The following is a 17,388-nucleotide window of genomic DNA, read 5'->3' on the forward strand; positions in this document are numbered from 1 at the left end:
CTCTCTCTGGAGTGTCCCCTCTTGGGAGAACCCCTTGTCTGGAGTGTCCCCTGTCTGGAGGACCCCCTCTGTGGAATGTCCCTACTCTGGAGGACCCCCTCTCTGGAGAACCCCCTCTCTGGAGTGTCCCCTCTCTGGAGGACCCCCTCTCCGGATTGTCCCCACTCTGGAGGACCCCCTCTCTGGAGTGTCCCCTCTCTGGAGGACCCCCTCTCTGGAGTGTCCCCTCTCTGGAGGACCCCCTCCCTAGAGTGTCCCCTCTCTGGAGGACCCCCTCTCCGGATTGTCCCTACTCTGGAGCACCCCCTTTCTGGAGTGTCCCCTCTCTGGAGGACCCCTCTCTTGAGTGTCCCCTCTCTGGAGGACCCCCACTCTGGAGTGTCCCCTCTCTGGAGGACCCCCTCTCTGGAGTGTCCCCTCTCTGGAGGACCCCCTCCCTAGAGTGTCCCCTCTCTGGAGGACCCCCTTTCAGGATTGTCCCTACTCTGGAGGACCCCCTTTCTGGAGTGTCCCCTCTCTGGAGGACCCCTCTCTTGAGTATCCCCTCTCTGGAGGACCCCCACTCTGGAGTGTCCCCTCTCTGGAGGACCCCCTCTCTAGAGAATGCAACCTCTGGAGAACTTCCTCTTTGGAGAACCCCCCCCCTCTCTAAAGGACGAAGGTCACCTGGGTGCAGAAGGACTGGAAATCCCAGTAGCCATTCATTATCTTTTTCCCTGACAGCTGTAAAGGTTAATAATGGACATTTATGATCCACCGTGTCATTCACCCAGCTGATCTGAGCCATGAACTATAATAAAAATCTATTCCCACCATATGCCGTTTACATAAATGATTGCGCCTTTTGTGCTGTCTTTCCTTTATTTGCATTTGTTACACAGCAAATCTTTACAGCCGTTCAAATCACTACAAATAGAACACAGAATATTTCTCAATGCAAAACTATTTATCACCGATCAGTGATCACACACCTATAAAATTAATCTAAAGTCAAAACCTTTTCTTAGTTTTGGATGAAGTGGGGAAGGTTAGAACCTTTGTCTGTTTTTATATTTGTATATGTTTTGTTCTCTGTGCCCCACTTGGGAGATTTTTCTATGGGTTTGATGGTATAGGGACAGATGCAAGCATCACATGTTGGGTCTAATGGATTTAGGACAGTTGGAAAGATCCCATGTTAGGTCTGGTGGTATAGGGACAGTTAGAAAAATCCCATGTTGGGCCATATAGGGTCTGATGGTATGGGAACAGTTGGATTGATTCCATGTTGGGTCTGATGGTATAAGGACAGTTGGAATGATTCCGCGTTGAGTCTGATGGTTGGAATGATTCCATGTTTGGGTCTGATGGTATGGGGACAGTTGAAATGATTCCATGTTTGGGTCTGATGGTATGGGGACAGTTGGAATGATTCCATGTTGGGTCTGATGGTATGGGGACAGTTGAAATGATTCCATGTTTGGGTCTGATGGTATGGGCACAATTGGAATGATTCCATATTTGGGTCTGATGGTATGAGGACAATTGGAATGATTCCATATTTGGGTCTGATGGTATGGGCACAATTGGAATGATTCCATATTTGGGTCTGATGGTATGGGGACAGTGGGAATGATTCCATGTTTGGGTCTGATGATATGAGGACAGTTGGAATGATTCCATGTTGGGTCTGATGGTATGAGGACAGTTGGAATGATTCCATGTTGGGTCTGATGGTATGGGGACAGTTGGAATGATTCCATGTTGGGTCTGATGATATGAGGACAGTTGGAATGATTCCATGTTGGGTCTGATGGTATGAGGACAGTTGGAATGATTCCATGTTGGGTCTGATGGTATGGGGACAGTTGGAATGATTCCATGTTGGGTCTGATGGTATGAGGACAGTTGGAATGATTCCATGTTAGGTCTGATGGTATGAGGACAGTTGGAATGATTCCATGTTGGGTCTGATGGTATGGGGACAGTTGGAATGATTCCATGTTGGGTCTGATGGTATGAGGACAGTTGGAATGATTCCATGTTAGGTCTGATGGTATGAGGACAATTGGAATGATTCCATGTTTGGGTCTGATGGTATGAGGACAATTGGAATGATTCCATATTTGGGTCTGATGGTATGGGCACAATTGGAATGATTCTATATTTGGGTCTGATGGTATGGGAACAGTGGGAATGATTCCATGTTTGGGTCTGATGATATGAGGACAGTTGGAATGATTCCATGTTGGGTCTGATGGTATGAGGACAGTTGGAATGATTCCATGTTGGGTCTGATGGTATGGGGACAGTTGGAATGATTCCATGTTGGGTCTGATGGTATGAGGACAGTTGGAATGATTCCATGTTAGGTCTGATGGTATGAGGACAGTTGGAATGATTCCATGTTGGGTCTGATGGTATGGGGACAGTTGGAATGATTCCATGTTGGGTCTGATGGTATGAGGACAGTTGGAATGATTCCATGTTAGGTCTGATGGTATGAGGACAGTTGGAATGATTCCATGTTGGGTCTGATGGTATGAGGACAGTTGGAATGATTCCATGTTGGGTCTGATGGTATGAGGACAGTTGGAATGATTCCATGTTGGGTCTGATGGTATGGGGACAGTTGGAATGATTCCATGTTGGGTCTGATGGTATGAGGACAGTTGGAATGATTCCATGTTAGGTCTGATGGTATGAGGACAGTTGGAATGATTCCATGTTGGGTCTGATGGTATGAGGACAGTGGGAATGATTCCATGTTGGGTCTGATGGTATGAGGACAGTTGGAATGATTCTATGTTGGGTCTGATGGTATGAGGACAGTTCAATGATTCCATGTTGGGTCTGATGGTATGGGCACAATTGGAATGATTCCACGTTGAGTCTGATGGTATGGGGACAGTTGGAATTATTCCATATTGGGTCTGATTGTATGAGGACAGTTGGAATGATTCCATGTTTGGGTCTGATGGTATGAGGACAGTTCAATGATTCCATGTTGGGTCTGATAGTATGAGGACAGTTCAATGATTCCATGTTGGGTCTGATGGTATGAGGATAGTTCAATGATTCCATGTTGGGTCTGATGGTATGAGGACAGTTCAATGATTCCATGTTGGGTCTGATGGTATGAGGACAGTTCAATGATTCCATGTTGGGTCTGATGGTATGAGGACAGTTGGAATGATTCCATGTTGGGTCTGATGGTATGAGGACAGTTGGAATGATTCCATGTTGGCCCGTGCTGGGTCTGATGGTATGAGGACAGTTCAATGATTCCATGTTGGGTCCGATTGTATGGGGACAGTTAGAAAAATCCCACGTTGGGCCATTCTGGGTCTGATGGTATGGGGACAGATGGTATGGGATGTGGAGTGATCTCTTCTTTTGCTGGTTTTAGGAGAGGATGCCAGGACCCCCCGAGTGAACACAAGGTATGGGAAGCTGCGTGGAATAACTGTCACAGTGAAAGAGAAGGTCAGGCTCGTGTATGCATTCTACGGCATCCCCTTTGCCAAACCACCAGTTGGGCCTCGGAGGCTTGCAGCCCCAGATCTGCCTGAACCCTGGACAGCAGTGTGAGAGGCGGCTTAATACCCCCCTATGTGAGTGGTCATGCGATGGGTGTATATGGATTCTATATTGGGTAAATTTGTTTCTTAACCCTTTCATGTACAGATGGGAAATTACGGTGTGTGATCATTGTTCTTCTTTCCAGGTGCCTCCAAAATCCACACAAACTGCATGACATGCTGAACTCCTTCAGAGCCACTTCAATGACAATGCCCTTGTCGGAGGATTGCCTCTACCTGAATGTATTCACCCCGGCCAACAGGGAGAAGATTTAAAAGTAACCAGTGAGGAGATCAGACAGATGTTGTCATTCATGATGAGTAAACATGTTTTAAGCAGTGCATAGGGGGTGCAGTTCCCTATCCAGCCTCCAGGGGTCCCCATGTTCTTTCATATTTTCCTTTATATGATTTAAGACAAAAAAAAAAATGACAGCAGAGGGAACCAACATTCCATTACAGGTATATGTCAATATTCAATTTAAACATTCCCTGCATCATGTAACCTCCTCTTCCTTCTATATGTAATATACCTTCTCCTAACAACAAAATCTGCTTATTATCAACCATCATTAACCCCCTCCTACACATACTATTATTATTCATAGTCCTAAGAGTGTACACATTGGGTCATCTTATCCCCTCGCTGTCGGGGCAGCCTCTTGTCCCCTTCCCATCTATACTTACTATATACCTTTCCATCGCTCGTTGATCCTGAGAAGTTGTTTGCAGGTTATACAAAGTACTATAGAAATTTCCAAACCTCTGGGTAAATACATTTTTTCCCCACCTTCCCCTGAAATCACTGGTATATAGGTCTTTACTTGTTGTTCCCTCAGCGACCTGGCCAATTGCTTTCCACATTTATTACCATATTCGTAGTTTTGTCTCTTACCTGTCTGTATTGCCCTTTTCGCTTTATACATAAGCAATTCAGACGTGCGATGTCAGTTAGAAGGGCTGTTAGTTTGACTTCTCTTTCCCTCTTTATCCTTGCCCCATGTTTCATCAAAACACCCCTTATCACTGCCTTATGGGTTTCCCATATCACTCCTAAATCACAATCTGGCGTATCATTAATCTGAAAATACCTCCTTACTTCCTTTTGAATTTCTTCCAATACAACAGCATCCTGCAGGAGACTTTCGTTCAACCTCCAGGTCACTGCCCCCGGGGGTTGAGAGTTACCCAGTGTATATTTCAGGATAATTGGTGCGTGGTCTGACCATGTAATTTTCCCTATTCCAACCTCATGAACTGCGTGCAACTGGTTATGTGGGATAAAATAATAGTCTATGTGGGAATATGTCTTATGGGGGATGGAATAGAAGGTATAGTCTCGCTCCCCTGGATGTGTCAGTCGCCATATGTCTATTAATCTCTCCTTCAGTATCAACTGCAGTATACGTTTCCATGTACCCGCCGGCACTGCCGACCCTCCGGACGAGGTATCCATTCTAGGAGATAGGGGATATTCATATCCCCTCCCAAAATCAACTGTCCTTCCTGAAATGTCGCTAATTCCTCCATAAACTTCTTTAGAAAAACATCCTGTTGCATATTGGGGGCGTTAAAAGAGGCCAAAGTCACCATTATTCCCTCAATCGTACCTTTCAACATTAAGTACTGTCCCCCAGTATCCATCAGGGAGCCTGTAGTTGACCATGTGACCTTATTCGACATTAGAATTGAAACCCCCCCCTTCTTTGCTACTGGATTCATAGCATGATATACCGTCGGGAAAGCTCTGTTTCTGAGAAAGGGGAGCCCCCCTTTTCTAAAATGCGTCTCCTGGATAAATGTAATATCACTCCCCATCCTCTTCAACTCCTGTAACAGTATCCGCCTTTTCTCTGGGATATTTAATCTCTTTACATTGATTGATATTATTGATAAAGACTCCATTCCTAATCCGGGAAAATAACACATTTTCCAAACTCAGAGCTCGGGAAAAACCAACACGACCAGCTAGATGGTACCCCAGGAGAGAGAGCGGTGCCCAACACAAAAAAAAAAAAGTTTTATAGTTTTTATTGTATTGAAAAGGTGTTAAATACCACAAAAAAAAATAAGTTACTTTCCCCTCTCCCTTCTCTCTCTTCACCCTGTCCCCCTCCTTCCTCATCTTGAGGGAGAGAAGAAAATATTCTCTCCCCTTATAGGGTGGTATTGTGATGCCCCTCCCCCTCCGACCCCCACAACCACGGGCCTTTAAGGCGACGTATAGATACGTCGATCTGCCCAGCCGTGCCATATAGTCGTGCAGGACATTCTTTATCCACATTGGCACCAGGGCATTTTCTACTCACACTGCCACACTCCGGCCCTCTCAAAGTGTGAAGGCCAGTAAACTGGCCAATTTCTCAGAAAGTTTGGAGACCCCTGCTATAGAAAACAGCGGTTGCTACCAGATACAGATTGCTGCATTCAGCTTAAAGGCCCTCGTTCTGTATTGCTGTCTGCCTAGTTCTATTTTTGGTCTGCAGAGTTAAGCCTAATTGCTATTGCATTTGCCTAAGGGTGTCCTGTGCCCTAACCCTCTCTCCCACCGTTCCTGTTAATAATAAAAATACAACTCTTTGTTAATTTTTACAAAAAGTGACTGGCGCCCATTCTTTCCACCTTGCACCACACCCACTATGCCTAGTAACCTGCACCCTGAGGAGGAATATCAGTTCTTCCTGGCCCGCCTCTGAGGGTCACCATCAGGCCCTTGGAAGTCGGGGAGATCACTACACCTGATCATATGACAGAATATCACCAGTAGGGACCCTGATGGCGGAAAGCCTGCGGGGTGCGGAGTACAGAGAGGGAACAGGTTGGTCTAGTAATTAAACACAACCTGATCTTACATGCTGGATCTGGCTGCCGTCCAACCCCTTGCCTCCGGGACATTGTTTACTGGAGATCATCCAATCAGATTTCACAATCCGCTGTAACAATTAATTCTTTACAAATCTCATCTGATACATAATTACTAAGATTAGAAAGGGCGGAGGCCACCGACAGCAGGTACATGAAGGTATGCAGATCCAGAAACTCAGCACAGGGATAGTGGGAACCCCTCATAATGGGCACAGCAGGTGTACAGAAACTGGGAACTCAGCACAGGAATGATGGGAACCCCTCATAATGGGCACAGCAGGTGTACAGAAACTGGGAACTCCGTTCAGGAATGATGGGAACCCTTCATATTGGGCCCCAGTGGCAGAGCATAGTTTGTATTTGCAGAAGAGTTCTGTGCATGCTGAGGGTGTTCTTCATTCCATATGTGGTTCCTACATGTACAGTATTGCATCTTCACACCTCCAGTGTACCTGGGATAGCTGACACCCACACCCTGGGCAGAATTACAGCGCCTTGAAAAAGTATTCATACCCCTTGAAATTTTCCAAATTTTTTCAAGTTACATCCAAAAACGTAAATGTATTTTTTTGGGATTTTATGTGATAGACCAACACAAAGTGTCACATAATTGTGAAGTGGAAGGAAAATTATAAATGGCTTTCAACATTTTTTACAAACAAATCTGTGAAAAGTGTGGGGGGTACATTTGTATGGCGCCCCCCGGAGTCAATACTTTGTAAAAACGCCTTTCACTGCAATTACAGCTGCAAGTCTTTTTGGGGATGTCTCTACCAGCTTTGCACATCTAGAGAGGGACATTTCTGCCCATTCTTCTTCTTTGTAAAATATCTCAAGCTCTGTCAGATTGGATGGAGAGCATCTGTGATCAGCAATTTTTAAGTCTTGCAGCAGATTTTCAATTAGATTTAGGTCTGGACTTTGACTGGGCCATTCTAACACATGAATATGCTTTGATCCTTTTTTTTTTTTAGATTTAATTCTCTTTATTACATTTTTTGAATATGCTTTAATCTAAACCATTCCATTGTTGTAGCTCTGGCTGTATGTTTATGGTCGTTGTCCTGTGGGAAGGTCAACCCCCCCCCCCCCCCCCGTCTCAAGTCTTTTGAAGGCTCTAACGGGTTTTCTTCTAAGATTGTCCTGTATTTGGCTCCATCCAACTTCATATCAACTCTGATCAGCTTCCCTGTCCCTGCTGAAGAAATGCATCCCCACAACATGATGCTGCCACCACCATGTTTCACAGTGGGGATGGTGTGTTCAGGGTGATGTGCAGTGTTAGTTTTTCGCCACACGTAGTGCTTTGCTTTAGGGCCAAAAAGTAAAAATGTTGGTCTCATCTGATCAGAGCCCCTTCTTCCACATGTTTGCTGTGTCCCCCACATGGCTTCTCACAAACTGCAAACAGGACTTCTTATGGCTTTTTCAACAATGTCTTTCTTCTTGTCACTCTTCCATAAAGGACAGATTTGTGGAGAGCACGACTAATAGTTGTCCTGTGGACAGATTCTTCCACCTGAGCTGTGGATCTCTGCAGCTCCTCCAGAGTTTCCATGGGCCTCTTGGCTGCTTCTCTGATTAATGCTCTCCTTGCCCGGCCAGGTCAGTTTAGGTGGATGGCATGTCTTGGTAGGTTTGCAGTTGTGCCATACTCCTTCCATTTTCGGATGATGGATTGAACAGAGCTCCGTGAGATGTTCAAAGCTTGGGAGATTTTTTTTATAACCTAACCCTGCTTTATACTTCTCAACAACTTTATCCCTGACCTGTCTGGTGTGTTCCTTGGCCTTCATGATGCTGTTTTTTCACTAAAGTTCTCAATTTCGTTGTACACAGGACTGTTTTTTCCGTCAGACTACACTCCAAAGGTTTTTTTTTTCCGACGGAGTTCCAATGCAATTCCGCTCAAGCTGTCTTGCATACACACGGTCACACTAAATTCCGTCAAGAACGCAGTGACGTAAAACACTACGACGAGCCAAGAAAATTAAGTTCTATTCTTCCGAGCATGCATCAAATTGTTTCTGAGCATGCATGGTGTTTATTTCGTCAGAAAAGCATACAGACGGAAGTTCCTCTCGAATTTTTTTCCAACGGAAAAATTAAGAATGTTCTTTATCTAATTCCGTCAGAATTTTCAACGGAAAAAGTCCAATGGGGCATACACACGGACGGAATATCCGATAAAAAGCTCCTGTCTGACTTTTTCCATCGGAAATTCCGCTCATGTGTACAAGGCATTACAAATCTCTGAGGGCTTCACAGAACAGCTGTATTTATACTGAGATTAAATGACACACAGGTTGACTCTATTTACTATCTAGGTGACTGAAGGCAATTGGTTCCATTAGATTTTAGTTGGGGGTATCAGAGTAAAGGGGATGAATACAAATGCATGCCACACTTTTCACATATTTATTTGTAAAAAATGTTGGAAACCATTTATCATTTTCCTTCCACTTCACAATTATATGCCACTTTTCAAGGGGTATGAATACTTTTTCAAGGCCCTGTATATGTGAGAAAGGAATGTCAGTGTTCAGCAGGTCAGCGGTGAGATCTCACAGATAGTGACCGGTCCTCCTCCAGGCTGAGCAATAACAAAACTTTCCATTATCTCCTCATATAGACAGAGAATCCTTCAATAAAAGCCTCTGCAACCAATCAGCAGCCAGGAACAGCCCAGCCTCCCACCATATATAACTCTCTGCAGCTGAATCTGCCATTTCCCCCAGAGAGGAGATGAGGAGTGAAGGAGTTGTGCTGTGCTGCCTGCTGCTGGCCGGCCTGTGTGCAGGTGAGGGCACTATATACAGAGGGGCACTACATACAGAGGGGCAATACATAGGGGGGCACTGCCTGCCACTACATACAAAGGGGCACACTGATTGCTACTACATACAGAGGGGCACGCTGAGTGCGACTACATACAGAGGGGCACACTGACTGCCACTACATACAGAGGGGCACACTGACTGCCACTACATACAGAGGGGCACGCTGACTGCTACTACATACAGAGGGGCACACTGACTGCTACTACATACAGAGGGGCACACTGACTACCACTACATACAGAGGGGCACACTGACTGCTACTACATACAGAGGGGCATGCTGACTGCCACTACATACAGAGGGGCACACTGACTGCTACTACATACAGAGGGGCATGCTGACTGCTACTACATACAGAGGGGCACCCTGACAGTCACTCTGTACAGAGGGGCAAACTGACTGCCACTACATACAGGAGAGGCACACTGACTGACACTACATACAGAGGGGCACACTGACTGTATGTTGGCATAAGACACGCCCCTTAAAGGAGAATTAACAAAAATAATTAATTAAATCCACTACTATTCCTTTATATTGGCTTTTAAAATTTACAAATTCAGCAATTTAGAATTTGGATGAAAGGTTTAGCACTGGGGAACCCTTTTTGAAAGATAAAAGTACATTTTATATACAACTCTATAGATCAGACCAAACTGAGGGACAAATGAGGAGGAAAGATGGAAATTGCTCCAAATCGGGGACAGTTGGGAGCTATGGGCACGATGACTGCTACTACATACAGAGGGGCACACTGACTGCCACTACATACAGAGGGGCACGCTGACTGCCACTACATACAGAGGGGCACGCTGACTGCCACTACATACAGAGGGGCACGCTGACTGCTACTACATACAGAGGGGCACACTGACTGCTACTACATACAGAGGGGCACGATGACTGCCACTACATACAGAGGGGCACACTGACTGCTACTACATACAGAGGGGCACGATGACTGCCACTACATACAGAGGGGCACACTGACTGCTACTACATACAGAGGGGCACGATGACTGCCACTACATACAGAGGGGCACACTGACTGCTACTACATACAGAGGGGCACACTGACTGCCACTACATACAGAGGGGCACACTGACTGCCACTACATACAGAGGGGCACACTGACTGCCACTACATACAGAGGGGCACACTGACTGCCACTACATACAGAGGGGCACACTGACTGCCACTACATACAGGGGGGCACACTGACTGCCACTACATACAGGGGGGCACGATGACTGCTACTACATACAGGAGGGGCAAGCTGACTGCTACTACATACAGAGGGGCACACTGACTGCCACTACATACAGGAGGGGCACACCGAGTGCCACTACATACAGAGGGGACACTGACTGCCACTACATACAGAGGGGCACACTGACTGCCACTACATACAGAGGGGCACACTGACTACTGGAGACTGACGCGATATACAGAGGGGCACACTGACTACTCTGGGCTAATACCACATACAGACTGGCACTATATACAGAGGGGCACACTGACTCCTGGAAACTGGCACCATGTACATTGACTTCTTATGTAAAACATTTTTAATGCCACCAAATTGTTATTATTATAAAGTTGTCCTATTTTCCTGTAGAGCTGATGTGCTACAAACTGGTGATTGTTCTGCACAGTGAGGGGTGACGGGTCCCCGTGGGGTATGCGATTTTTTTTCCAGGGATAAACAGCGACCTCATTGTTTTGCACAATGCTCGCTGGTCATGTGACCTTGGGGGGGGGGGTCAGAGAGATCTGATCATTTGTGGCTCAGCATCATTTGCAAATGTGTGCAAGCTTCACATGCATGCCAAGGCTCAGCAGAGCCAAGGGTTGCCCTGGTAGCGGGTTTTTATTTTCCTGTCCTCTGTATGCCCATCTCCTATCTACAGATCTATAGATGTGTTTTTTTTGGCACTGCAGACCTTTGGAATGTTTGATGAGATCTATGCAGATGATATCTATGTACATATAGCCGGCCAAAGGTGAGGTTGGGTCAAAGCTCAGCACAAATACTGAGATCTGGCACTGAGCGATGGCGGCGAGACTCTGAGTGTATACAAATCACCGCAGGAACTCTGGGCCAGATTCACAGAATAGATACGACGTCGTATCTCTTGTCGTATCTATGCGGCTGATTCATAGACTCAGTTACGCATAGATAGCCCTAAGATCCGACAGGTGTAATTGACTTACACCGTCGGATCTTAGGATGCAATACTTCGGCCGCCGCTGGGTGGAGTTCGCGTCGTTTTCCTGCGTCGGGTATGCTAATGAGCATTTACGGCGATCCACGACGGTTTTCGCATTCGTTACGTCGTCGCTAGTAATTTTTTCCCGTCGCAAAGTTAGTCATGATTTTACATGCCTTAACTTTACACGAGCTATGTTAAAGTATGGCCGTCGTTCCCGCTTCGAATTTTAATTTTTTTTTGTTTTTGCGTAAGACATCCGGGAATACGAAACGCCGTAACTCACGTCGCCATTCAAAAAAATGATGTCACATCGCGCAAAGCACGGCGGGAATTTTTAAAACTGAACATGCGCAGTACGTCCGGCGCGGGAGCGCACCTAATTTAAATGGTTTCATGCCCCATTTGAATTGGGCGGGCTTGCGCCGGACGTGTTTACGATACACCGCCGCAAGTTTACAGGTAAGTGCTTTGTGAATCAGGCACTTACACTGAAAACTTGCGGCGGTGTAACGTAAATGGGTTACGTTGCGCCGCCGCAATTGTACCAGAATCTGGCCCTCTGTGTAAGAAAAACAAACATTCTATACCATTCAAATCTTCCAACTACCGGGTATGTTTGCAAAAATTAAAAAAAAAAAATCCATAATTTTCCATCCATTCAGGATGTCACAAGTCTGAACCAGGACAAAAAATACTCTGCTCCCATGATGCAACAGCCACCGGCCTTGTCTACCTAATTCTTATCTGTTATTTATACAGTAAAACCTTGGTTTGAGAGTAACTTGGTTTGAGAGCGTTTTGCAAGACAAGCAACATTTTTTATAAATTTTGCCTTGATATACAAGCGATGTCTTGATATAAGAGTAGCGTCACGTCACAACTGAATATAAAAGAGAGAAGAGAGGAGCCTCTAAGTGTAGCAATATGGTTACATTTAATGAAGGTACATACAGGCAGATTCTCTTGCCGCGTGTACAGACATGCCGCCATTCTTTTTAATAGCAAGAACGCGGCGACGTCATCGCGTACGATGAGCGTGCGCTCGTCAAATTAAATGCCGTTGCCGCCATCCTGCTGCACCCTACCTATCCCTAGGAAGCTACCGCGCATGCGTCAAAGTCATTTCGAGCATGCGCGGGTTTCCATGGAGAGGTAAGTACTGTATTTATCGGGGTATACCGTGCGCCGTCGTATAACGGGCACCCCAAACTTAAGAAGGTAGTTTAAGGAAAAAAAGTAGTTTAAGGAAAAAAAAAACTAACATTTTTGTCCATCGGCGGCCTTGTCCGGCGTCCGTCTGCGGCCTTGCGCGGGGTCCGTCCAGCCTTGTGGGTGTCCGTCTGTGGCTTCCTTGCGGGGTCCGTCCGGTCCATCCGCACCTTGCCCGGGGTTGCAGCGGTGTTAGTTTTTGAATTAGGCGCCGGATTTCCTGTGTGTTCGGCTCCTCTCGGCTTGTCTTGCGTGGCTGCGGGCGGAGCCGAGTGTGGCCGAGCCTAGCCGAGTGCGCAGTACACTCGGCTCGGTCTATTTTGGCGGCGCCCGGGAACAGCATCGGCGTATATTGCGCACCCACGATTTCCCCCTGATTCTAAGGGGAAAAAAGTGCGCGGTATGCGCCGATAAATACGGTAAACACACTCTCGGGTTTCTCGGCAGGAAAACACTGCAGAGAATCTCACGACGAGACAATAGAGAACATGTTCTATATTTTTCTCGTCTAGATTCTGGGCAGTTTTCTTGACGAGAAACTTGAAAGCCTCGTACACACGCTCAGTTTTCTCGGCAAGAAAGCTCTGCCAGCAGTTTTCTTGCTGGTTCTTGCCGAGAAAACCGAGCGTGTGTACGAGGCTTGAGAGGCGCCTCTCTTCTTTTATACTCTGGAGCTCCTGCTCCTGCTGGATTTTGCTTCGAATCCCCTTGTGGAGGCTTCCATTTGTGGATGGACATTTTATGGTTACACAACCTGAATCTTTTTATATGGACTATAAACTGAAGGATCTACGAATAAATGGTTCATTTGAGTTTCCATTATTTCTTATGGGGAAATTCGCTTTGATATACAAGTGCTTTGGATGACAAGCATGTTTCCGGAATGAATTATGCTCGCACTCCAAGGTTTTACTGTACTCCTTGCAATGTGTAAATCTGAGAATGTTCCCTCTCGCTCGCGCTAAGTCGCCATTTTCCTGCTCCTTTCCTTGCACAGCGATATCACTCAGTAAATTGTGTCTTTGCTTTGATGGCAGGAGGCGAGGATGGAAGGCCCCTCGTTCACACGCGGTACGGCAAACTGCTTGGCAAAACGGTGACGGTCAAAGAAACGGACAGAAAGGTGCACGTCTTCTACGGGGTCCCCTTCGCTAAGCCTCCGGTTGGAGAGCTACGTTTTGCAGAATCGCAACCCCCAGAAAGCTGGAATGGGGTGAGAGAGGCCACCGAACAGCCTCCCATGTAAGTATGATGGGGGGGAGAGAAGAGAAGAGCTGATTGGCCAGGTGCTGCTTACATACCTCCCAACTTTTTGAGAGCACCCAGAAGACTGCAAATCAATTACGAAAGCGCAGGGCGGCTCATGCATGGGCAGCTGGAAGCTAGTGGCGATGCCGGTGATCTGCCGAGCTGGTTCCTGCTATCGATATGGTTCAGTGTGCAGTGTGCAGGCGTAATCCGAGCCGACGGAAAGCTCAGAGCGGGAACAGTTGTTCGTCAGCTGTAGATGCGCTCGCTCTCGATGCCTTATAATACACGCCGATGCTCTATACAGCAAGGGGGCAGGAAGGGGCAGATGTGATATTGAACATGATGACCCATGGCTTGCTGTGTGTAGGCGCTGTCCAATAGGACATGATTCTCGGCCCCTTCTTGGCTCCGTCCCCTTTTCTGGGGTTTTCCCGCCCTTTTTCCGCCCCTTGCGGCGTGTAGTATGTGAGCTGTCTCCGCCCCTGTCTCCTCCCCGCTGTGGCTGCTGTGCGTGAGCGTGCGCCGAGCGTGCGCCTTGCCGCGCCTGCACAGTCGATGGCCGCAGTAACAGCTGACGATCAGCAGCTGCAGTATTTGTAGCTGCTGACATTTACATTTTTTGGGGGGGGGGGGGGAGATTGGAGCTCCTAATTAATGTCATCCAGTCCTGGTTTCTATTTACTTTGATACAATAATATAATACAATGGATACAACATACAGATACAAAGTTACACTTCCTGTCTCATCCAGTCATTGGTTTGTTACATTGTATGATCAGGAATAGATTGGGGGGGGGGGGGGGGGGTCACCTCTTCTGCATGACACCAGAATCACCTGTCATTATCTATCAGCGTCCCTGAACTGTCACATAAGATCGGAATACTCTTCAGCTCGTCTGTAATGTGAGAATTTCGGAGTGTCAGCAACTTTTCCTTTACCTTTGTGCTGACAACTGTCACTGAACCGAGCAACCTTTTCCACCCACAGAGATATTTACAGCTGTCCTTTTTAATGTTTATAAACCAATGTGTTTTATTTTGTAATAATCGTGTGTTATAAAAACTTTATTTAAAGTGGATTTAAAGCCACTCTCATCCTTTCTAAACTACTGCCATAGTGCTGATCTATAAGGATATAGACGCCTCCTGCATGTATCCTCACCTGTCAAATGTCTCCCCTCTGTCTGTTATAAGAACTGAAAAACTGCAGATTCTGTGGGCGGATCTGTTGTCCGGAGCTCGGTGGGTGGAGTCGTGATGTCAGTAGACTCCCGCCTACCTGTACACTCCCCTTGTCAACATGCATTTTCTCCTATGTATTTCTTACACTAAATTCTGCTATGATCACTAACATCCAGTCAAGATCCAGAAAAGTAACCACATGACTTCAGAAAAGGAGTGGGGGGTGGGAATTAAAAACTAATGCCTGTCTCAGGCTAGTGCATGAGATATGTAAATAACCTGTCACTCACAGCAAGGGGGAAGAATGGACAAAAGTTTTCTCCTGTTTGTCCATTTATCTCACTGAACAATGAAAAGAGGATTGCTCAGAGCTGGATTAACTCTCCATGGCAAGATTGGGCACAGATGATAGGAAATCTTATACTCTACATTGTGACAGCAAAAAAAAATCGGGTTTACATTCACTTTAAAACAATTTAGTGCAATTTGTAAAGCCGGACTGACTTTCTGATGTTCTCTTCAAACAGAAAATCCATTTTTACTTGAGAGGTCAGCAGTCTGCATAATCTGATCTCCCTTCTATTAAATTCAGTTTCAGCACAGCTGTTGAATATTTAAAGGGTATCTAAATTTTTTTTTTTTTTTTTACAGTATTGCAGTCTAGGTGGCTGCCTGTCTTGCCTTTGCCTGGTCCTGGTCCTGGTGTGGTGGGACCTCTAGGGTGGTAAAGCCTCAATGAAGCGTTTTCAAAGTCCCCTCCCCTCCCCCCCAGATCCTCACTCCACTCTGATTTGATCTCTATTTCCTCTCTTTCAGGTGTCTGCAGAGTAAAGAAGGGATGCAACTTTTTGTAGATCTGATCAAAGCCAAAACCAAGCTCCCACCCACATCCGAGGACTGCCTGTACCTCAATGTCTTCACTCCGGCTGACCGCGGACAAAACGCCAAACTACCGGTGAGTCCCAGAGGTGCTGCAGATTATGGGAGATATTGCTGGATTGTAGATTGTACAAGTTTTACCTGTTTATCTTTCATCTTCTCTTTCCAGAATTTATAAAGCTTGTCCGCGCTTTCAGAAAATAGGGGATGTAGAGCTGAAATTACACTCTGAAAGCTCAGTAAAGAGAATCCTGAGAGCTGATTGGAGGGAAGGGACACCCCCCCCCCTTCCACACAGCACACAGGAACAGAGCTGAGGCTGTCAATAACAGACTGTGTGCTGTAGATGCCTCCCCTGTCACCTTTTTTTTCTCTTGTCAGGAAAACTTGTCAAAAGTCATTCATGCAGATAGCAGGGGAACAAAGCAGCAGACAGAAATGACACTTTGTGCTCTGGATAGACACAAGTGCACACTATAGAAGGATGTTCATCTTTCATGTCTGCGGTTTACAACCACTTTAAGTATTTTCAGTCTCATTGGTACAGTCTTAATATAGTGATTCTGGGCCAGATCCACAGATAATTAGATGGGCGCAGCGTATCAGAGATACCACTAGGGGGCCCCATCAGGGTTGCCAGGCTCAGTAAAACCAGGGACAGTATGTAAAAATCGTGTTTTTTTTTTAGATCTGTCCCTGATATGTCCGAAACCGACATGCGTTTGATGTGAAAATCCAAAGATTTTAGCTGCCCCGCCTCTGCACTGCCTCCTGGAGCCCAGGGGCCCCATAATCTTCTATTGCCCAGGGGTCCCATGAGTTATCAGTCAGCCCCTGGGTGTTGCACTTGGTTTTTGGTGCCTAGCTTACTGTTGGTTCCTGTAATGTCACCATATTTGCAAATCACAGCTATGGCGCTCAGTACGGGTGTACAGATGTGTGGGAACCCGCCCTGCACTTGTAGAAAATGTGGTGGACCTGCCTGGAGGACAGAAGGTTATTGATCCTTTATTTATTCTCTCCAGGTGTTGGTGGGTATTCATGGAGGCGGATTAGCTATGGGAGGAGCCATGATGTTTGAAGGTTCTGCACTGAGTGCCTACGAAAACGTCATCACCGTTTCCATCCAGTACCGCCTGGGGATTCTGGGATTCTTCAGGTAACACACTATACACCTCTTTCTAAACAACTGGTTGGTCCAGATATTCAGTCAGATGAGGCAAAAATTTAACTTTTTAACCTAAAAGAAAAACACGATTGGTGGCGGAAAATGAACACTACACACCATCCCCACCGTGAAACATGGTGGTGGCATCATGTTGTGGGGATGCTTTTCTTCAGCAGGGACAGGGAAGCTGGTCAGAATTGATGGGAAGATGGATGGAGCC

At 46.3% G+C, this 17,388-nt stretch overlaps 1 protein-coding gene across 2 annotated transcripts in view; it reads left to right on the forward strand.

Annotated features, from left to right (window-relative positions):
- Positions 1-9,123: 9,123 nt before the first annotated feature.
- The window catches only part of LOC120917793 (liver carboxylesterase-like), a 35,776-nt gene continuing 27,511 nt past the window's right edge, over positions 9,124-17,388 (forward strand). Inside the window, exons 1-4 of one of the 2 annotated variants that reach the window (XM_040329339.1) lie at positions 9,124-9,225; positions 13,726-13,930; positions 15,938-16,076; positions 17,026-17,159. In XM_040329339.1, the coding sequence (XP_040185273.1) occupies positions 9,171-9,225; positions 13,726-13,930; positions 15,938-16,076; positions 17,026-17,159 (533 nt within the window). In that variant the 5' untranslated portion in view covers positions 9,124-9,170. The remainder of the gene's footprint in view (positions 9,226-13,725; positions 13,931-15,937; positions 16,077-17,025; positions 17,160-17,388) is intronic. The other variant, XM_040329340.1, reaches the window with a different exon arrangement.

Source organism: Rana temporaria, chromosome 11 (genome assembly GCF_905171775.1).
Source record: "Rana temporaria chromosome 11, aRanTem1.1, whole genome shotgun sequence".
Taxonomy (NCBI): domain Eukaryota; kingdom Metazoa; phylum Chordata; class Amphibia; order Anura; family Ranidae; genus Rana; species Rana temporaria.